Source organism: Anopheles funestus, chromosome 2RL (assembly GCF_943734845.2).
Source record: "Anopheles funestus chromosome 2RL, idAnoFuneDA-416_04, whole genome shotgun sequence".
Taxonomy (NCBI): Eukaryota; Metazoa; Arthropoda; class Insecta; order Diptera; family Culicidae; genus Anopheles; species Anopheles funestus.
Genome location: NC_064598.1, coordinates 67,559,406 through 67,577,609, shown reverse-complemented (window position 1 = coordinate 67,577,609; position 18,204 = coordinate 67,559,406). Strand labels below are relative to the sequence as shown.

The window sequence follows — 18,204 nt, the reverse complement described above, 5'->3', positions numbered from 1 at the left end:
GTACCACGTGCCAGGAAAATGATTCCTAATCTGAAGGAAAGTAGCTACATCAAGATCACTGCTTGCGAACTGTTGGGCAATGTTCTATTACAAAACAAACCACGCGTGTTTCGGTTCAATTGATCCAAGGACTAGAAAATTACTTTTGCAAGGATTAGTTAAATCTTTAGAAGTCGCATTAGTTAGAATTGTGATTAAATAGGTTGTACGCATTTAGTCGCAAGGAATCGATGATATACAACAACAATGTTATGTGTGCTCAAGATGAGAGCTGTTTGTGTAAGGATTCACTCGTAATTTCACCTTTATATGAATCCTACGAATTCTGTAAAGTTACACGGTTGGACTAAGATAAGAGTTAGGCGGAGGACTGAATAACCGGATAAAATTTGCCTATTTATCCTGGGCTGCGAACGCATTGCGGCCCTGACTTGTTCCATGAATCCACTAAAACGCTTACAATCGTGAGATTCCGTCTGCCAATCCATTATCTCTGTCTTTTTGGAAGACCCATCGACGACATCATTGTAGATGTAGATGTAGATGGAACATGTGGGATATTGAGTTCTTCATACAATTCGCAGAGCCCATCAATACAGCGCCTCCTCCATAGTCCTTACACTGTTTAAGTAGCATACTATATATAAATTACTGGGGCGGCCCGGTGGAGCGTGTGATAAACGGCGCCGGTCTACACGGCAAGACCGGGTTCAAATCGCATCCGGACCGTTCCCCCGTAGCAAGGACTGACTATCCGGCTACGTGGTAAAATAAGTCTAGTAAGCCAGAAATGACCGGCGTGACCTGTAAGGTCGTTAAAGCCAAGAAGAAGAAGATATAAATTACTAAACTTGTTTTTGGTTGCTTAAAATAAAACTGAAAATATGTTATCCAGTTCGCATCGCAGCGTTCAGCAGGTTAGCATCAGGCTAGATGACAATACCTTGAAGTCACGCAATTTTTTGAATCCTGATTCGGCTGGACTTATCATTTAGAAGCTACGAGGTTTGGAAGTTAGAGGATTCTCTCCTCGAAATAAAAAAATAAAATCACTTATTTAAACATTATATGAAAATAGCTTACCATGGCCTAACGATCAACACTATCAGAGAGCTTCAAAGTACTGCTTGTGAGCAGATTGTGCGCAGCTCCCTAAAAACGATCCATCCAATGCCTGTTGAACTTAAAAAAAGGTAATTGAAATTTTATTTAGTCGTAAAATTTTTGCTATATTTTGAAAACAAAAAATGTGTGATTCATGAAACCAGTTTCCAAAAAATTATGTATCTTCAGGTGTTTCTTAGTCATTATAAAATGATATATTCTTCTTAGATTAATCTTACTAAGGATTTGGATTTCTAATAGGCTTTGTGAACAAGTACTGCTTACAAAACGATAAAAAGCGGCAGCATCTCACAACGGATCGTTCTTTTAGGGGAATTGCTTACGACACCGCACCTATCCGTCTTCATTGCATATCCTTTTTGGTGCTCCTCTTTTGCAACACGTTCAGTTAGCTTTGCCTTTGCTAGCTCTAGCTCAATAACAAAGTTGTATAATCGTGTGTCAATTTATGCAGGCTCTGCTTGCTCTGTTTTGGGTTGCAATCGAAGCAGGGAAATGGAGAGGATCCGATAAAATAAAGCGAGCCTTCCAAGCATACCGGAACCTGGGTATGGTGAAGAGAGGTGCGCTATCAGCAGCAACATCATTGTCATTTAGAATAAGTGTGGCTAATTTACATCCTATGCAAAATGCATTTTGATTCCTGAATCGAATGTACCACCTTCACCATCACTCCGGTTCGGTTCTATCATGCACCCCATGTCCCGATAGATACCCCGCGTCTAGAGCATTCCGATTGTCGATGCCGCTTCCAGAACACACAACGGTGAGCTACAGGGATCGATCGATCCTTGGATTGACAGTGGTCGCGTTTACCGGTCATATGTTGGCGGGGTTTTGGGAGTCCGGACCTAGGGGCGGGCCTCATGATCTTGAATGTTTTTTTTCTTTGTCTTTGCTGAATGAGAAACGCCACTAACGGTTTAGCTCGGTACCGGTTTGAGGATGTCCCGTGCCGGCCGAACACGTTCGCCTGCTCTTTGCAAAGCTAACGGGATGCGACGCATCCAATGATCGAAACCGTCGTGTGCTGCGCACACGTCCTACGGGTGCACTCGATGATGCACTTACCGTTTTCGGCGTAAAGTGAGTCGCCCAATCCCAGCACTACACCTTCATGCCTCCCAAAGAAAAAAAAAACAGTACAATGCAAATGCTTGTAACGGACTCGAGAATGTAGAAACGAGATAACATTCAGCGCCCGCATCTTGCGTGACACGTTACGCAGAAGTAGTGGATTATGTTTAATGGACGGATTGTTCGCGATCATGATCTTGAAGCGGGTCGGGGTTTTTTTTTGTTATGGATAACACATTATCTTTCCTTTGCCGTTACGTGTGGACTGTTGTTGCCGACTTCCCAATGGTAACAACTTTTTGTTTTTGGTAACGACGTGGAGGAGGCTAACGCACTGGACCAATACCGTTTTCTAGACTCTACCGTTATGTAAGTGCCGCGTGACTCATTGATTGTGCAGCGTTTTGTCATTGGCAACGAAGATGGAAAAGACGCACACACTTACCACAGAACTGAGCAAAAATAAAATGGAAAATAAAGAAGAAAGAAGAAAAGGGTAAATTTCAAAACAACAAACCACACGGATCGAAGTACAGAATCGAGCAAGAAAAGTAGCAAAGAAAGGTAATAGAAATTGCAAACCATATGCGTAACAGGCAGAATTGCAAAATAAAAGCGAAACGTGGAACTGTTTTTAATCCGCATCGGATTCGCATCGTTTACGAGCGTCCCGCTAAAAGTATACCCACGGTTGATCATTTTCAAGGTGAAAAGGACGAAGTTCGGAAAGGATCATTAAGAAGGAAAGAAGTGCAAATGAAAGAAAAACTTGTCTCATTAGTATGAACAATTTCCCTTAGGTAAGCATGATGGTGGATACGGGTAAGGATCACGCATCCGGTTTGATCGTCCGCGGGATCGTCCGCGTAACGCGAGTTACGTTTGTCGGAATCGGGCTACTTGGGTCCACTCGGGTGAAAGTTAAGCACAATCAGCATTACAAATGCTAATCGACACGTGAGTGGGCGTTTTTCCACCAAAAGCATATCGGACGGTGTACTATGCTAATGCATGCGCACGGGTTCTGGTTCGTTGCAGGCGAAGGAGGAAGCGTCCTCTTTTAATCTGTTGTTGTGACTTCCTAGAAAACTACTAGAACTGGCAAGGACGGTGGTAGATGGTTTATATACAACTGCCAATGGAAAGTGATTTTCAATAGGTTTTTGTTGCATGTCAGAAATAAATTCCATTCAGATCGTTCCGGTTATCCACTGGAGAAGATCTGCAACGAAAGCTGCAAAATGTTATGGTGGTAGACATAGTTATACATACTTATAATTCATATAGGTATTCATTCGTTAAATTTTAGATACAATAATTATTATGATTTAAATATAAATTTTTATGTTTGGATGCCAATAACGCAGTCTTAGTATTGGATGAAAATGAACTGATACAAAATGCAACTATGAATGAGAGCTAACCTAATCCTGGCAATTGAATAATAACTTCAAGTCCTTGCAATAAATGAACTTGTCAGTTTATTCATGGTGTGATTTAGTAGACGTCTAGGCCAAGAAAATAGTACGATCAATCGATCGTGACTTTGTTTACGACCTGACTACACTAAACATGTTGTCACAAAGTGGCATTGGTACGTAACCTGCTGGGCTTTAACGTCTATACATTCCAATAACGAAGTTGCACCTATGTCAGTAATCCTTAAATAGTGAGGTTACATATCTCTTGAAATGCAGATTGAAAAACTAGGTAAAAACAGAAAACGCTGTAGCGTGCACGTGGTAGCTTCTTCTGTTTCACTTCTGTTTTCAAATTCGAACATGTGAGACACGGCAATTGAATTGCACACAAGAAATGCACACACAGAAGGAGAACGGAAATAAAACAAAAAGGATCCAGGGAACGGCAAACTTCTACAGTGTTCAGATCCAGCAATTGACACCTCAAGACAAGGGGGAGGATAGCTCACCAAGGGATGTGCGTACGGCAAACCTGGCAAACGATCGCTGAGCCCGTTCAATATAAATGTTCGCTGAAGGTGATCAAACAGCAGAACAGTACTACAGATCCGATCAGATCAGCAAGCCAAGAGTCCTCCAAACTGTACTAATCACTAAGCCAAACTATTTGGGAATTGAAGGAGTGATCTTTATGGTTATCAGGACAAACGGTAAGAGCAATCCGAAAGTACAAAATGGAGAACGATGGCGAGTGCTTTGCAGAGATTCGCAACCATCACGAGTACAAACGGGATGAAAGATTTTTAACACATTCTCATAGCATAGGAAACAATCATTGGGAAACATCGTCAACATTGGGGACTTCATTTATGAAAATAACAAACAACAAACATTATGCATGAATGATGCAGCAACGAAGAATTAACACTTTTGTGATACGTTTCAAAGATTATGCATGAAAATTTAAAACAGAAGATTTTCTTCTTGGCTTAACAACATACTACTAGGGCATGGCGGGAGTATTATGACTTTCTAGATTTATTTTGTATGAATTCTCTCTCTCTCTTCTTGGCTTTAACGACCTTACAGGTCACGCCGGCCATTTCTGGCTTACTAGACTTATTTTTACCACGTAGCCGGATAGTCAGTCCTTGCTACGGGGGGACGGTCCCGATGGGATTTGAACCCGGTCCGGTCGTGTGGACTGGCGCCGTTTATCACATGCACCACCGGGCCGCCCCCTGAATTGTTGTTATTGTAATTTGTATGAATTGTTTGATGCTATTCTTTCTCCCGATGGAACCCATCACAAATCCCTTGCAAACCATTTCCTGTTATGTAAAACTGGTTAACCAATAAATAACAACCTCATAGGTTGAAGTACTATAAACAACAAGAAACTGCACAAAGGATATTTCTAGCTGACCCGATAGCTTAGATAATCTCGTTCACAATCAAATGTTAATTCTTGCCGATCTCAATGCAAATTCTAAACATGGGTCATTTGTTAAGTAATTTACTATTACGAAACTATCGTCTACAACCACAACACGTTTCAAGAACGTATTCAAAATAGAATACAAACATTACCCCCCATCTGTTCTGTGTGATTGAACAGAGAATAGGGTTTCGTTTTTGCAAGCGATTGAAAGGGTTTATCGGCTACAAAACAAAACAAAAAACGAAACAGTAAGCAAGAAAAAAAGACGGTAGGTAGGAAACGATCAAAGAGAATCGAATTCAACCGATACGATACGAATAAGATCTGCATTGATTGTCTTTGACAGTGTCAAACCATGTGCCATTCAAATGTTTCGCATACAATAGCATGTTAAGATCATGCTGCATGTTAATAGTAACACATATATCCGACTGTTACGTGATATCGCTCGGGCATGGTACACAGATATTTCCACCCTCTAGTGTTGCCATGCATCGAGCAACGTGGTTGAGGGTTGTAAATATAACTAGTCTAGGTGCCGGATCACTGAAGGATGCTGACATAACGAAGTAGTCAGCCATGTGATTATGTAGATTTCTTTTTTGGGGGCGGATAGCACGACCATTACTAGAAGGGTTTTTTGTACAGGCCATGGTGAACTTTCAAAATGACTTAAATTCTTCCGTGCAATTTTAAGTTTGCAACGCTTCTCGCTGTACTTTTGACACCTATTAAGCATTCTGGATAACACTGTTGTCTAATGTAGAATTAGCAGCGTGGCTGGAATGTCGACGTGAAGTGATAAATAAATTTAAAACGGCATGAATTATAGATCGATACACTTATCAGATGTACACAGTGGCGTCTGTAGGTTAGTGTATCAAGTAATATAAGCTCAAATAAAGAATCTTAATGTTACATGAATGAAAACTGTATTACATGAATGAAAAACTGGAACACCTTTGTTATACCGAGTCCTATTACCGTATATCGGGATGGAGTTACGCTTTGTAACGATAAAATTGACGCCCTTTGTCGCTAATTCGCTTCATCGTTTACCTTCGTTGCTTAATTCATTTTTGTCATTTAATCATTTCTGACGCTTTACGATTGTTTTTAACAAAATTTTATATTATTTCATATTTATAGATTGTTTAGGTACATGGTACGGAATCAAATTCTATATAGAATTTAGTTTACCTGATGGATATTAACCAGACGAGCGTTTAAATATCCAAAGTTGATGTAGTCGATATTAGATCCTATTTGATGTTGGCAAGAATGAGTCAACATCTCCATAAAATATGTGTAATTGAATCTGCTCGCCATTTTGAGTATTCTGTTTCTTCTTTGTGATGCTTTAAGATCGAAGATCGAAGATCTTGGTCGCAAGATTTAATTTCCGTTACCCGTAGTAACGCTATGCATGAGATTTATTTCCACTACTACCGTACTACATCGCCAGGCTTTTCATTTTGATTATTGCATGAACCTTACCAAGTCATGCAGAAATCGTAAACAACGTGACTCTAAAAAGTCATCTCCAAATCGCATAAATAGTTCATCGACAAAGTTCAAAACAAGTTCATGTGGAATCGTTACGAAATAAACAAAAAATGAAACAAATCTAAAAAAACCCCCATTATGAAAGAGTGAATCAGTATGGAAGTAAACAAAGCCTCAAAAACGAGATACAACCGCCTTACACGGGCGGTGGGTAACAAACAAAAGAGGAACAATACATAACAGAACGGAATTAGGGCGAGAGCAAAACAAAAATCAACAACACAACACTTCCCAAAAAAAAAAAAAACAAAGATAGTGGGGAAAAACCCGTCCAAAAAACACATGGTATTTAAATTGCAGCGCACTGAACACACCTTCCACACAACCGGGCCGAGTCCGGCCTGGCCAAAGAGACAGCTACTGCATGGTGAGATCTTCATTCTTTCAACCGGCGACGCAGTTACGGCTGGGGCCCAATTTATGGATTGAGGTTTTGACCCAGGGCACCCCACATCTGGTGGTGTGGTGTGATGCTAGATTCTTGGCACCCCATTCGTCATCACTCTTGCCCTGTCCCCCTCATCCACAAGCGGCATAGGTCAGCTCGGGGAAGGGCTGCAGTGGGTTTGTTTTGTTGGTAGTGTGTGTCCATTCTGTGCCCAGCACACCAACTCAAAGGTCAACGATATGCAGCTTCTAGAAGCCCAGCTGCCACTGGTACCGCACACCAATCGAACACCTGAAGACGACCTGAATCATACCGTGCATAAGCGTCATGCAAATGGGGCTGTTAGCTCTAGTTTAGACTAAAAGGGTCATTTCATCGTTTGTCTATTCATCTCTAGGGAGATCATCCTCCTTCCCCCACTCCTTCCCCTCCTCTCCCATCCATCTCATCTCATGCAATTTGACACTAGAAAGTGTAATTGTTAATGTAATCATCCATTTCGTGTTCCGTTAAGGTAATTAATCTGCGCTCTTGATTAATCCCAGCACCATTGCTGCACTATCTGTCACCAGAAACGTGCTGCAACCCGTGCAGTTGGTTAGTTTCCGTGTTTGAATTTAAAAAACCTTCTTCACTCTTTGGCGCACAGCTAGTTGGGCCATCAGTAATGGCATTATTGATTTTGCTGTGCCCTCAAAACTGCACCGAGTCGCGCTTGCGAGATACCGATGGAAAGAGGTCGACACCGACCAGAACTTGACTTCGATCGTTTTTCTCGATCTTTCGCTTGGGGGAGTTCGATGCAGGAAGGGACACCACCCTCTATACACCTCTGGGTTGAGCCATCCAACGGCTCCATCAAAGATCCCCGATCCGAAGCCCCGTATCTGAATATATGTATATCCTTATATCGAGCCGATTTAGCTTATGATTCAGGCACACTTTCTCCATCAACTCGACCGTGTCGATTTGCTGTGCGTGACCAAAAGACAGCGTGCCGGTGGTAAGGAGAACACTTTACACCACCCGAGCCACGTCTCAGCTGCTCCGTAGCCTCCTTTTTGCGTGAGTCTTTTCTACTGATGAACGCGTCACGGTTATGGGTTTGGTTCGCTTTGCCGGAGGGTTCATTAATAATGGACGAATTTTAGCTACTGGCCACCGATCACCACCAGCTCCAATGGCGTTGTGGCCGGTGTTCTCTGTACCTTGTGGGGCGTTGAGCCAAGGTGTAGGCAGCCCTCTTTGTTGTGTCCGCGTCATTCCCCTGTCTGCCCGTGTTTGTTTGTGTGTGCATTGATTGCAAATGCAAATAGGTTAGGTTAAGTGAAAACAATTCCACTGACCGTTGGCCGGCTGGCCTGGGTTGGCCAGAAGAATCAATCTGGGCTGCGTTGCACCCGTTGGAATCGGCGCCAGTGGCGAACGGGGTTAGTCCAAAATGAAAAGAGTGTGTCCCCTGCCCCAAACGCCAAGCTGTGGACGATGCGCTTGAAAGTATTGAGTGATCTCGATCCTCTCTCCCTTACCAGTGGAATGGATCGTAAGAGGAGATCCACAGAGGAGATAGAAAAGGGGCGGATAAATCACGGTTACATACGTGCGGATCTGTCGTCGTCAGCGGTCGTCAACAAAGCGGTTCAATCAGATACGGAAGCCGGACCTCATTTTAATTCTAATAAGTGTAAAACCTGGCAGTGGTACCGTACTGGAGCGGGCTGTAACGTGGTGGACGTGGTAAGGCGCGAAAGAAAACAAACTCAATCTAAACGATCGATCGTTTCGGTGTCGAAAGTAGATCACACCGAAAAATATTATTTTAACCCACAAGCACTAACCGGCGCATACGGATGGAGACGCCTGGTTGTTCGTGCGGTTTGGAGATTTCGGTCGTGAAATCACATGTGCACAGCCATTGTTCGGGACGGGGGCAGAAAGGGGACGGTTGAAAGGGAAGCCAGTATCGAACCGTTAAGAATGCGCGTAACGAAAGAACACAACTCGACTACTCACAAACAGGACCGATCGGATGGTAAAAACCTGGAAAGGTGAGAGGTTGGTAGATTCTCCCTAGATGATTTTGATGAAGCAGTAACATAAACATGTCGCCGACACTCGTGAAGGCAGCAGCAGAAGAAAAAAAAATGCTATAAAAACCCGCTTGCTTTACATTGCAAATCCCACACTGTGCGTTCGGTTGAATTCGCAACAGTTACTTTCGATTTGCATGTGCAACGGAGTATTTGAAGCGTCATGGCGACATGAAGTGCGTAAAAAAGTTGGTAGTATGGAGGTTTTTTTTTGTTAATCGATTTCGTCACCTACATTGGGCGCGCTAGGAGACAGGTGAAGCAAAGGACATTGATTAATTAGTCCGTAACAGATTACCGGCAGAAAGATAATAGGGCAAATTTAACTGAGCAGAGATAAAAATGTTATTCAGCTTATAATAATCCAATTGTTTACTAATTTAAGATATGTATAATGGATTTATATTAGTAATATTAGCCAATTCATTTAGATTATTGAATTTTTAGAACCGAAATTCATCATTAAAAGATTACAACATTTTTATTCGTGCCAGGAGAATGATAACAGGAATCAAATCAAAATTAAAAAGAGCTTTCCTGAATTAAATATAAACGGTTTAACGGTCAAAAGAATTTGTTGACAACGATTAATAAATAACTAAGTTAAGATCAAATAGAAAAATGGATCAGTAAAATAGAATCAAAGTAAAAGAACGGTAAGACTATTGCATCGAAAGGTTAAACATGTTAGATCTTATAAGCTGATTAATTTTGATCAGATGACACAGGGTTACTCGTTATATGATAAATCTTCGCAATATCAACTGAAGATCGATTAAGAAATGAACGTGTATGAAGATACTTATGGAGCTTATGGAAAATTTACAAAAGTAACAAATCTATTTTTTGTATAGTTAATAACGTGATTGATATTAATTAATAGTAGAATGATGTATGGGCAGTGTCCTCGAGTAACAATTGTACAATTGCAAAAGTCTGGAAAATGTCCATACCTTAAAGACAGATTAGTTAAGGTATACGTTCTTCAGCGAAAAAAATGCTAGATTAATTACAAAATTATTAAAATTTGTTAATAGCTCTTTTTCTGCATTATTTATTTGAATTATTGCAACTAATATTGTACTTCTTTATTTTTTTTAAATCATTTTCCTATGTTATTCATAATCCGGTAAACAAATCAGTGTAACTGGTATATTTTAGATTTTGAAGTATAAACAAAAACACAAAAAAGGGTAATGTTACACTTTCTAAAATTTGGTATTTAATGTTTTAATTTCTTTGCTTTTTCTTGACTTGCTGATTCAATCATTATTTTTCTGAAGGTCTTTAAATTTTATTGATAAATCTTTTTCCTATATTTTTTCGAAATCAGGAGAGAGATCAATGTGTCTTCCTACGCTATAGTTTAGATAGTAAATGCGAGCTTAACGTTGCTTATAACAAACAATAAATTATATATCTTTTATATGTTATGATTAATTTTGAAATCTACTCTATGTATTTAATTTCATTTTTTTCTGTAACATTAATTACCTAATTACGATCATGCAATTGATTCAGATATGTGACATATTTTCAAGAAATAATATCATATTTTATGCTACATTTAAATACGTAGTTAAAATAGTAACTTTAATCATCAGATGCAAGACTATGTCCGAATTCTGGAGATCAACAAGTACGTCCGTATTGGGACGCCGATTTTGGGTCGAACGAATCCATAATGCATAATTGATCGACCACACAGTATCAGTGCCATGCACCTACGTCATCAACACCGTCGGTGCCCGAAATTCAAACTAACCGAAAAATAGTCCCAGAATTTCCGGCAGTGGAAATAACTAACCCCCGTCGTACGGTACACAGAAGTAGGTTCCAGGGGAAACATACAAAAAAAGCGAGATCGTTTGTGATTGGTCCGCCTCAGCCACGACAGTAAAGCTCATGCTCGCAAAGGTTCGTCCTGCTCATTCTTTCATGCAGCTGTGAAGCGAACGAAACATTAATTTGCATACAATCTTCAGTATAAAAGGGTGCCGGATCGATCGAGGAGTGTATCAAATCAATTCGAAAGCTTGTACCGTGAACAGTTTCTCGATTGCAGCTTCCCGTTGTCGGATTATCACTTGATATCCTGTGCCCGTGTGCCTTTTGAAGGAGTGTTTGTACACGTGTCTTAAAGTGTTACGTGCGTACGTTTGTGTTTTGCACCATAAAAGAAGAGTGCTGATCGTACATTCGTGTTGCAAACGTTGAGGGAGTGATCTACAATTAGTACAGCATGGATCGTGTAAGCGAAACGTTGTTGAGCTCTAGCAGCACGGCTTACTTGATGGTGAGCTGCTTTCTGCTGACACTGCTGATGCTGCTGCCCGAACTAAAGCAGAAAGTGTTCGTACGCAGTGAGGTGTTGCAGGCACTCCGACAGCTGATCGGCAGTGTCGGAGTGTCGTTCGGATCGGATGACGTTATGGAAGGCGAGCTGGTAAAGCCAGCACCTGGACCGAAAAACTATCCAATCATTGGCGCACTGAAGGAGCTGAACGGGTACGAGGTACCGTATCAAGCGTTCAGCGAGTTTGGTCAGCGATACGGACCCGTTACGGCGTTGCGCCTCGGATCGGTGAATGCGGTTGTTGTAAATGGGATCGAAAACATTAAGGAGGTGCTGATCAACAAGGGTCAGCACTTTGACAGTCGGCCCAACTTCCGCCGTTATCAACTGTTGTTTTCGGGCAATAAGGAAAACTGTAAGTAGTGCCACTTTCACCGGACGTAGCCGCTATGTGCAATTGTGCAGCCTTTCATTACAAAGTGTTTCTTCTCTTCTCACTTTCAGCACTTGCTTTCTGCGACTGGTCGGAAGTGCAGAAAGCACGACGTGATATGCTCGTACCACACACCTTCCCACGTAACTTCAGCGGACGGTTCGATGAGCTAAACACAATCGTTGTGGACGAAATCAGTCATATGCTCGGTACGGTCAGGGATGCAACCACGCTCGAAATTAAGCCACTAGTGCTAGCGATCTGCGCTAATGCGTTCTCACAGTACTTCGGCAGCCATCGCTTTGAGGTGGAAGATAAACGCTTCCAGCAGCTGGTGCGTAACTTCGACCAGATCTTCTATGAAGTCAATCAGGGCTATGCGGCTGACTTCCTGCCGTTTCTGCTACCGCTGCATCGTCAGAACCTGCGCCGCATGGACCGTCTGGCGGAGGAGATACGCACGATCATCTTGGAGACGATCATTGGTGATCGGTATGAGCGGTGGGGCGAAGGTAGCGAACCCTGTGATTACGTTGACAGTCTGATCGAACACGTCAAGGCAGGTCGCGGCCCGGCCCTCGAATGGGAGACGGCACTGTTCGCTCTAGAGGACATCATCGGTGGACATTCAGCCGTCGGTAACTTCCTGGTGAAAACATTCGGATATATCGTTCAGCACCCGGAGGTACAGCAACGTATCCAGGCCGAGGCAGATGACGTGCTGGAGCGACACGGTCGGCAGGTGATCGAGCTAACCGATCGTGCCGAAATGCCATACACGGAAGCGGTCATCATGGAAGCACTACGCTTGATTGCGTCCCCGATCGTACCGCACGTTGCCAACCAGGACAGCCAGATTGGAGGTAAATATTTCTTTTCGTTTTATAAGGCGGTTTGCACTTCTAAAACCAAAATAAATATTTAAGGTTTCACCGTGGCCAAGGATACGCTCATCTTCCTCAACAACTACGATCTCAGCATGTCGCCTCAGCTTTGGGACGCACCGGAAAGCTTTCGACCGGAGCGCTTCTTGCAGCAGGGACGTGTGGTGAAGCCGGATTTCTTTATCCCGTTCGGAGCCGGGCGGCGTTCCTGCATGGGCTACCGGATGACGCAACTGCTTAGCTTCTCCATCATTGCGAACCTACTGCGGTCATACACAATTGCCCCAATCGAGGGACAGGACTATCGTGTACCGGTTGGATCGTTGGCAATGCCTGAGCGGTCCTACAACTTTAAGGTGGCGGCACGCAGCTGCTAAATGATGAGCAGATCGCAACTACCATTATCACTACTACTATTCCTGCTACTAGACGGCCCATCCAATACTCAAAACACCGTGACAGATCGGTTGATCATATGTAGTAGCGCAAGGCCAGGGATGGCCTCTTCCGGGAAGGATGCCTACTAGCGGTTTTCTATACGATCGACGACACAGAACTGATTAGTCGTCGAGAAGCAGAAAAACTCGCTGAGGCTATCGAATTTCGAGGTCACGGACAACTTGTGGAAGAGCCAGCAGAACAGAGTGTAAGGTTGAGGTTGAATTGTGAAATTATGTTAGTATTTTTTTTTTTGCTACTTTTATGTATACTTCTTCCACTCCAATGCGTGTATTTATGTTGATCATGTGTGTATATTACGATATTTGAGCTGCTACCACAGCAGGTGCACTTTAGAGCACAAGTGCTTCGCACGTTGCGTGTACGTTTGTTGGTAGAGTGCTCATATTTTTGTTAAATTGCCATTGCTTTGCTGTGATGTAGTAGAGAAAGTGCTTCCTCCACACGAGGGAAGGATTGTAACGAATTGGGGAAACATTGCGAGCTTAGGAGAGAATCGGTAGGGTTAAAGTAGTTAGCTTCCGATGTAGGACAGCAGTGGACTAATTCACTTAAAATGTGCCCTGCATCTTAGCGACAAACTGATTAGCGTGTAAGAATAGGCTGATGAAACGGAGTGACTGAGTGTTGCTGTGCGTGAAATTGAATCTGACTCTGCTGCCCTACATAGCAAGTGGCTGGCCAATAGCACCAGTAAGACAGCCTACTTCCTCTCTAGATAATTCGGTATGACTGCCAAAGAACTTGAAGGGCCAGGTTGATACACCATGATATTGTTTCCGATGCGTTAGCATGAGCATTAGAAAAGATAGCGGAAGTGGCAGAATCTTCTTACGTACCATAGCAAAATGACCGTCGAGGTGCAGTGGAGTCCGTCAGTAATATTACTTCAGTTAGGAAATGCTAGATCAAATGTATCATCTTTAGAATAGTAGAAGTTATTTCAAAAATACATACATATGCTACACAAATTAAATCTGAAGATTTTGCGTTATTGTTCTGATTTATAATTCATAATTCATAATTTATACGCAAATTTGTTCGCCACGCGGCTTAACAAAGAAATAACTTAACCTATATTACAAACCTAAACCTAATCTAGGGGACAATATAGCCTAAACCAGACATGTCAAACATACGGCCCGCGGGCCGGATCCGGCCCGCGAGGTCTTTGAATCCGGCTCGCGAAGGAAAAAATGAGAGCATCGATTAATATCTGGCTGGGGTGAGGTTTAGCTTGGAAAATTGAAAATATATTTGCATATGTTGTGTATGTACTCTTTAACACTTAAGTAACACGCTCTTGAATCTTCTTGAAGTCCAAACAACTGTTGAATTTTATTTCCTTCCGACTTCTCCCTCCCCTTTTGACTTGCCTTGGCCCGCAAGATAATTTTTGTTTGCAATCCGGCCCACAAACCAGAATGAGTTTGACATCACTGGCCTAAACAATCAGCTAACCTATGCTGAGGAGGGGGTCAAGGGAAGATAGACGGGATCGAAAAGAGGATAAAGATAAATGGAAATCAAAGAGATGGGACGTGGAGTTGAAGATAGAGCAGACACGAATCAGTGGATCCCTGCGACCTGCTGCAGTGCGACGGGGATGAATATATAGTGGTGGTCGGGAACGGAGAGAGCGGGAAGGGACGTAGAGTGAGATCGCAGAGCGCAACGCAGGGGCATCGAGTTCGTTCAGAAGGATGGCAGCCACAATTGATGATTGAGCTCTAGAACGTCTAAGTTCTAGAGACTCGAGGTTTTTTTTTTTTTTTTTTTTTTTTTTTTTACAAGGAGTTTAAAATCTTCGAAAGACACCCACAATGGGGGACATGGGATTTTTACCCAGTAAAAAACTCTCCTTGAACCCTGTGCACCCTCCCACGGAATCACCTCGCGGTATTACTTCATGGGAGGGGCAGTGCTGTGGCACTCAGTCTGTCTTAGGATACGCGCTAGCAACAAGCAACACTTTTGTTTGTTTCTTTTATTTTTTCACAACACAACACTGGACATCACATACACAGCACAGCACACACTCATGCGAGACCAAACCGTTGATCTTGTCGCCACTGTTTCTGCAGTTTCACCAGAATCGATCGCATCGCCGTTTCAGCTGCCTTCCACAAATCTGCACTCTGCAACATCACTTGCAGGATGTTCGACGCGTTCACTGCCGTTCCGCACTTGTCGCTCAATTGCCGGCGCTCCTCAGCAAATCTAGGACAGTAGAACAAAACGTGTTCAGCTGTCTCATCTACGTCCCCGCATGCTGGGCATCGTGGTGAAGCGGCATGTCGGAATCTATGCAGGTAGCTCCTGAAACAGCCATGACCGGAGAGAAATTGTGTGACGAAGAAGTTCACTTCCCCATGTTTCCTTCCCAGCCACGTTTCAACGTCGGGGATCAAGGCATAGGTCCATCTCCCTTTCGCCGAGTTGCTCCAAGCCACCTGCCATTTCCTCTTTGACTCCGACTTAACTGCTCCATCAGCAAGAGGTTCCCCCGAGCGTGCGTTGCGGAAGTTCTTCGCGTCTTCTTCAAGGGTGATGTAGAGCGGCATGATTCCCGCAATTACGCATACCGCATCATACGATACGGTACGATACGCACTGGTAACACGCATGACCAATCGTCTGTGTACCTTATCCACAGCTTTCCGGTTCTGCTTCGCCGACATGATGTGCGCCCACGCAGGGGCTCCGTACCTCACTACGGACGTTGCTACATTAGCGTGTAGGCGCCTAATGTTGCTGCTTGGTCCACCTATATTTGGCATGAATGTTGCCATCGTATTTGCGGTCTTCATAGCCTTCCCACACACTTCTACGAGGTGCTGCTTGAAGTTCAGCCGATCGTCGATTATGACTCCGAGATATTTTAGATATCTGGTAGACTCAATGTGGTGCGAGCCTACCAATATCGTAGCTTTCTGTACTTCTCTGTGGCTGCTGATGACTATAAACTTCGTCTTCGCGTGCTCAATTTGCAGCTTTACCCCTCTCATCCACCTATCAATCCTGTTGACTGCGTCCGTTGCCAGCATCTCGATCTCCTCAATCGTTTCGCCGGTTATTGTAAGGGCGATGTCATCTGCAAACCCGATCAATTGAGCTCCTGGTGGCAGTGCGAGAGTCAGCACCCCGTCATACATGACGTTCCACAGAGTGGGTCCTAAAACTGATCCCTGTGGGACGCCTGCCGTAATCGAGGTTGTCCGGACTCCTTCCTCCGTGTCATATTGTAGCACCCGTCCTTGAAGATAATTACTCAAGAGCCTGCACAAGTACGGGGGAACCTCCATGCGCTCCAACGCAGCAGCAATTGCCTCCCAGCTAGCACTGTTAAAGGCGTTTTTTACATCGATTGTAATCAACGCGCAGTAACGTGCACCGGACCTTTTTCTCCGAAACGCAGCATATCCCGCCTCCAGCACTGCCAACATTGCGTCGACTGTTGAGCGCTTCTTCCGAAAACCAAACTGCCGCTTAGAAAGTCCAAGCGGACCTTCCGTGTGCACTGTCAGGCGATCCAGAATTGGAATTTCCTGTACCTTAGCCAGGGAATCAGTGAGCCCCAAAGGCCTTAGAGCTGATGGGTCGCCCGGCTGCTTTCCTGGTTTTGGTATTAGCACCAGCTTCTGCTGTTTCCACGTCGACGGGAATTGGCCTGACTTCAGTGTGTCCTGGAGTACAATCTGGAACACTTTCGGGAAAGCTCTCATGGCTACTTTGACAGCTTCGTTTGGAATGCCATCCGGGCCAGGTGCTTTCCCAGGTTTAAGACGGTCGGCAATCCGTAGAATTTCGTCTTCAGTTATTGGCTCAATCTCTTTTTCTGGAGTTCTGAAGGTAGTGTACAGTTCTGGAGCGTCATGAGTGGGGAACAAATTCCCAATGATACTTTTAAGCCTCATGGGACATCGTTCCACAGGCTCTTGGCGAGTTTTCACCTTCTGCATCACTGTCTTGTAGGCAAAACCCCAGGGCTTCCGGGCAATTTCAGCACTGAGCTCCAGGAAGCATCTCCTCTTACTGTCTTTAATTGCTCTCTTCAGATCAGACCTGGCCGTGACGTATGCTGCTCGCAGTTGATTTCGGTTTCCAATACGTCTCTCCCGCTGTAGTTTCCGGCGTACTGCTATGCACCTGGCCCGTAGTGTCGCGATAGAAGCGTTCCACCAATAGGCAGGGTTTCGCTTACAGCTGGAGGCTTTTCTTCTCGGCATGGTCGCATCGCAAGCATCAGTCAACCCAGACGCTAGTTCGTGCACGCTGCGCGCATCTGCGAAGCCACCAAAGGCTAACGCCTCCTTGAACAGCTCCTCGTCGAAAAACTGGATTTTCCAACCTAGGGTGCCGTTAGTATACACTGTCGTTGGCATGCTTCTTCTGATGGCAGCGTATCGGACAACTCGATGGTCGCTGAGAGTGTACGCTTCGCTCACTCTCCAGTTCAGATGTCGCGCTAGGATTGGGCTACAGAACGTGATGTCTATAATCGAAGTCCTATCATTTCTACTAAACGTGGGAGTAGAACCTACGTTTCCCAAAACAACATCCAGTCGAGCAAGGCTTTCTAGCACCGCGTCTCCTCTGGTGTTCGTCCGTCTGCTTCCCCATTCAACCGCCCAAGCATTGAAGTCTCCAGCTATAACTACTGGGCTTCGCCCCTCGAGCTGTTCCACTAGGTTGTCTAACATATCATTGAATTTGTTTAGCTCCCACCTGGGGGGAGCGTAGCAGCTGCAGAAATAGACTCCGTTGATCAGGGCGATGACGAACCCCTCGAAGCCGCAGGATACTACTGTTTGAATGGGAAAAGGTCCCACAGCCCAGATTGCAGCCATCTCAGTTTTATCCATGACCCAGTTGTTGGTGTTACCTGGTGCACGATAGGGTTCTGATATAATGGCCACATCGCCTTTTTCCTCGACTCGAAGACTCGAGGTTTAGGAGTCGACATCTTTCCTCATATGACGGCATCTCAGAGGATCGAACACCAAGAGCTTTCCCTAAAGCGA

General features: G+C 44.0%; 1 protein-coding gene across 1 annotated transcript; it reads left to right on the top strand.

The window, feature by feature from the left end:
- Window positions 1–10,640: 10,640 nt before the first annotated feature.
- Window positions 10,641–14,141, top strand: LOC125761188 (cytochrome P450 307a1-like). The gene is made up of 3 exons (XM_049422094.1): window positions 10,641–11,819; window positions 11,909–12,700; window positions 12,764–14,141. Exons 1-3 carry the CDS (start codon window positions 11,351–11,353, stop codon window positions 13,096–13,098), a joined length of 1,596 nt encoding a protein of 531 aa, XP_049278051.1. The 5' UTR covers window positions 10,641–11,350; the 3' UTR covers window positions 13,099–14,141.
- The last annotated feature ends 4,063 nt before the right edge of the window (window positions 14,142–18,204 follow it).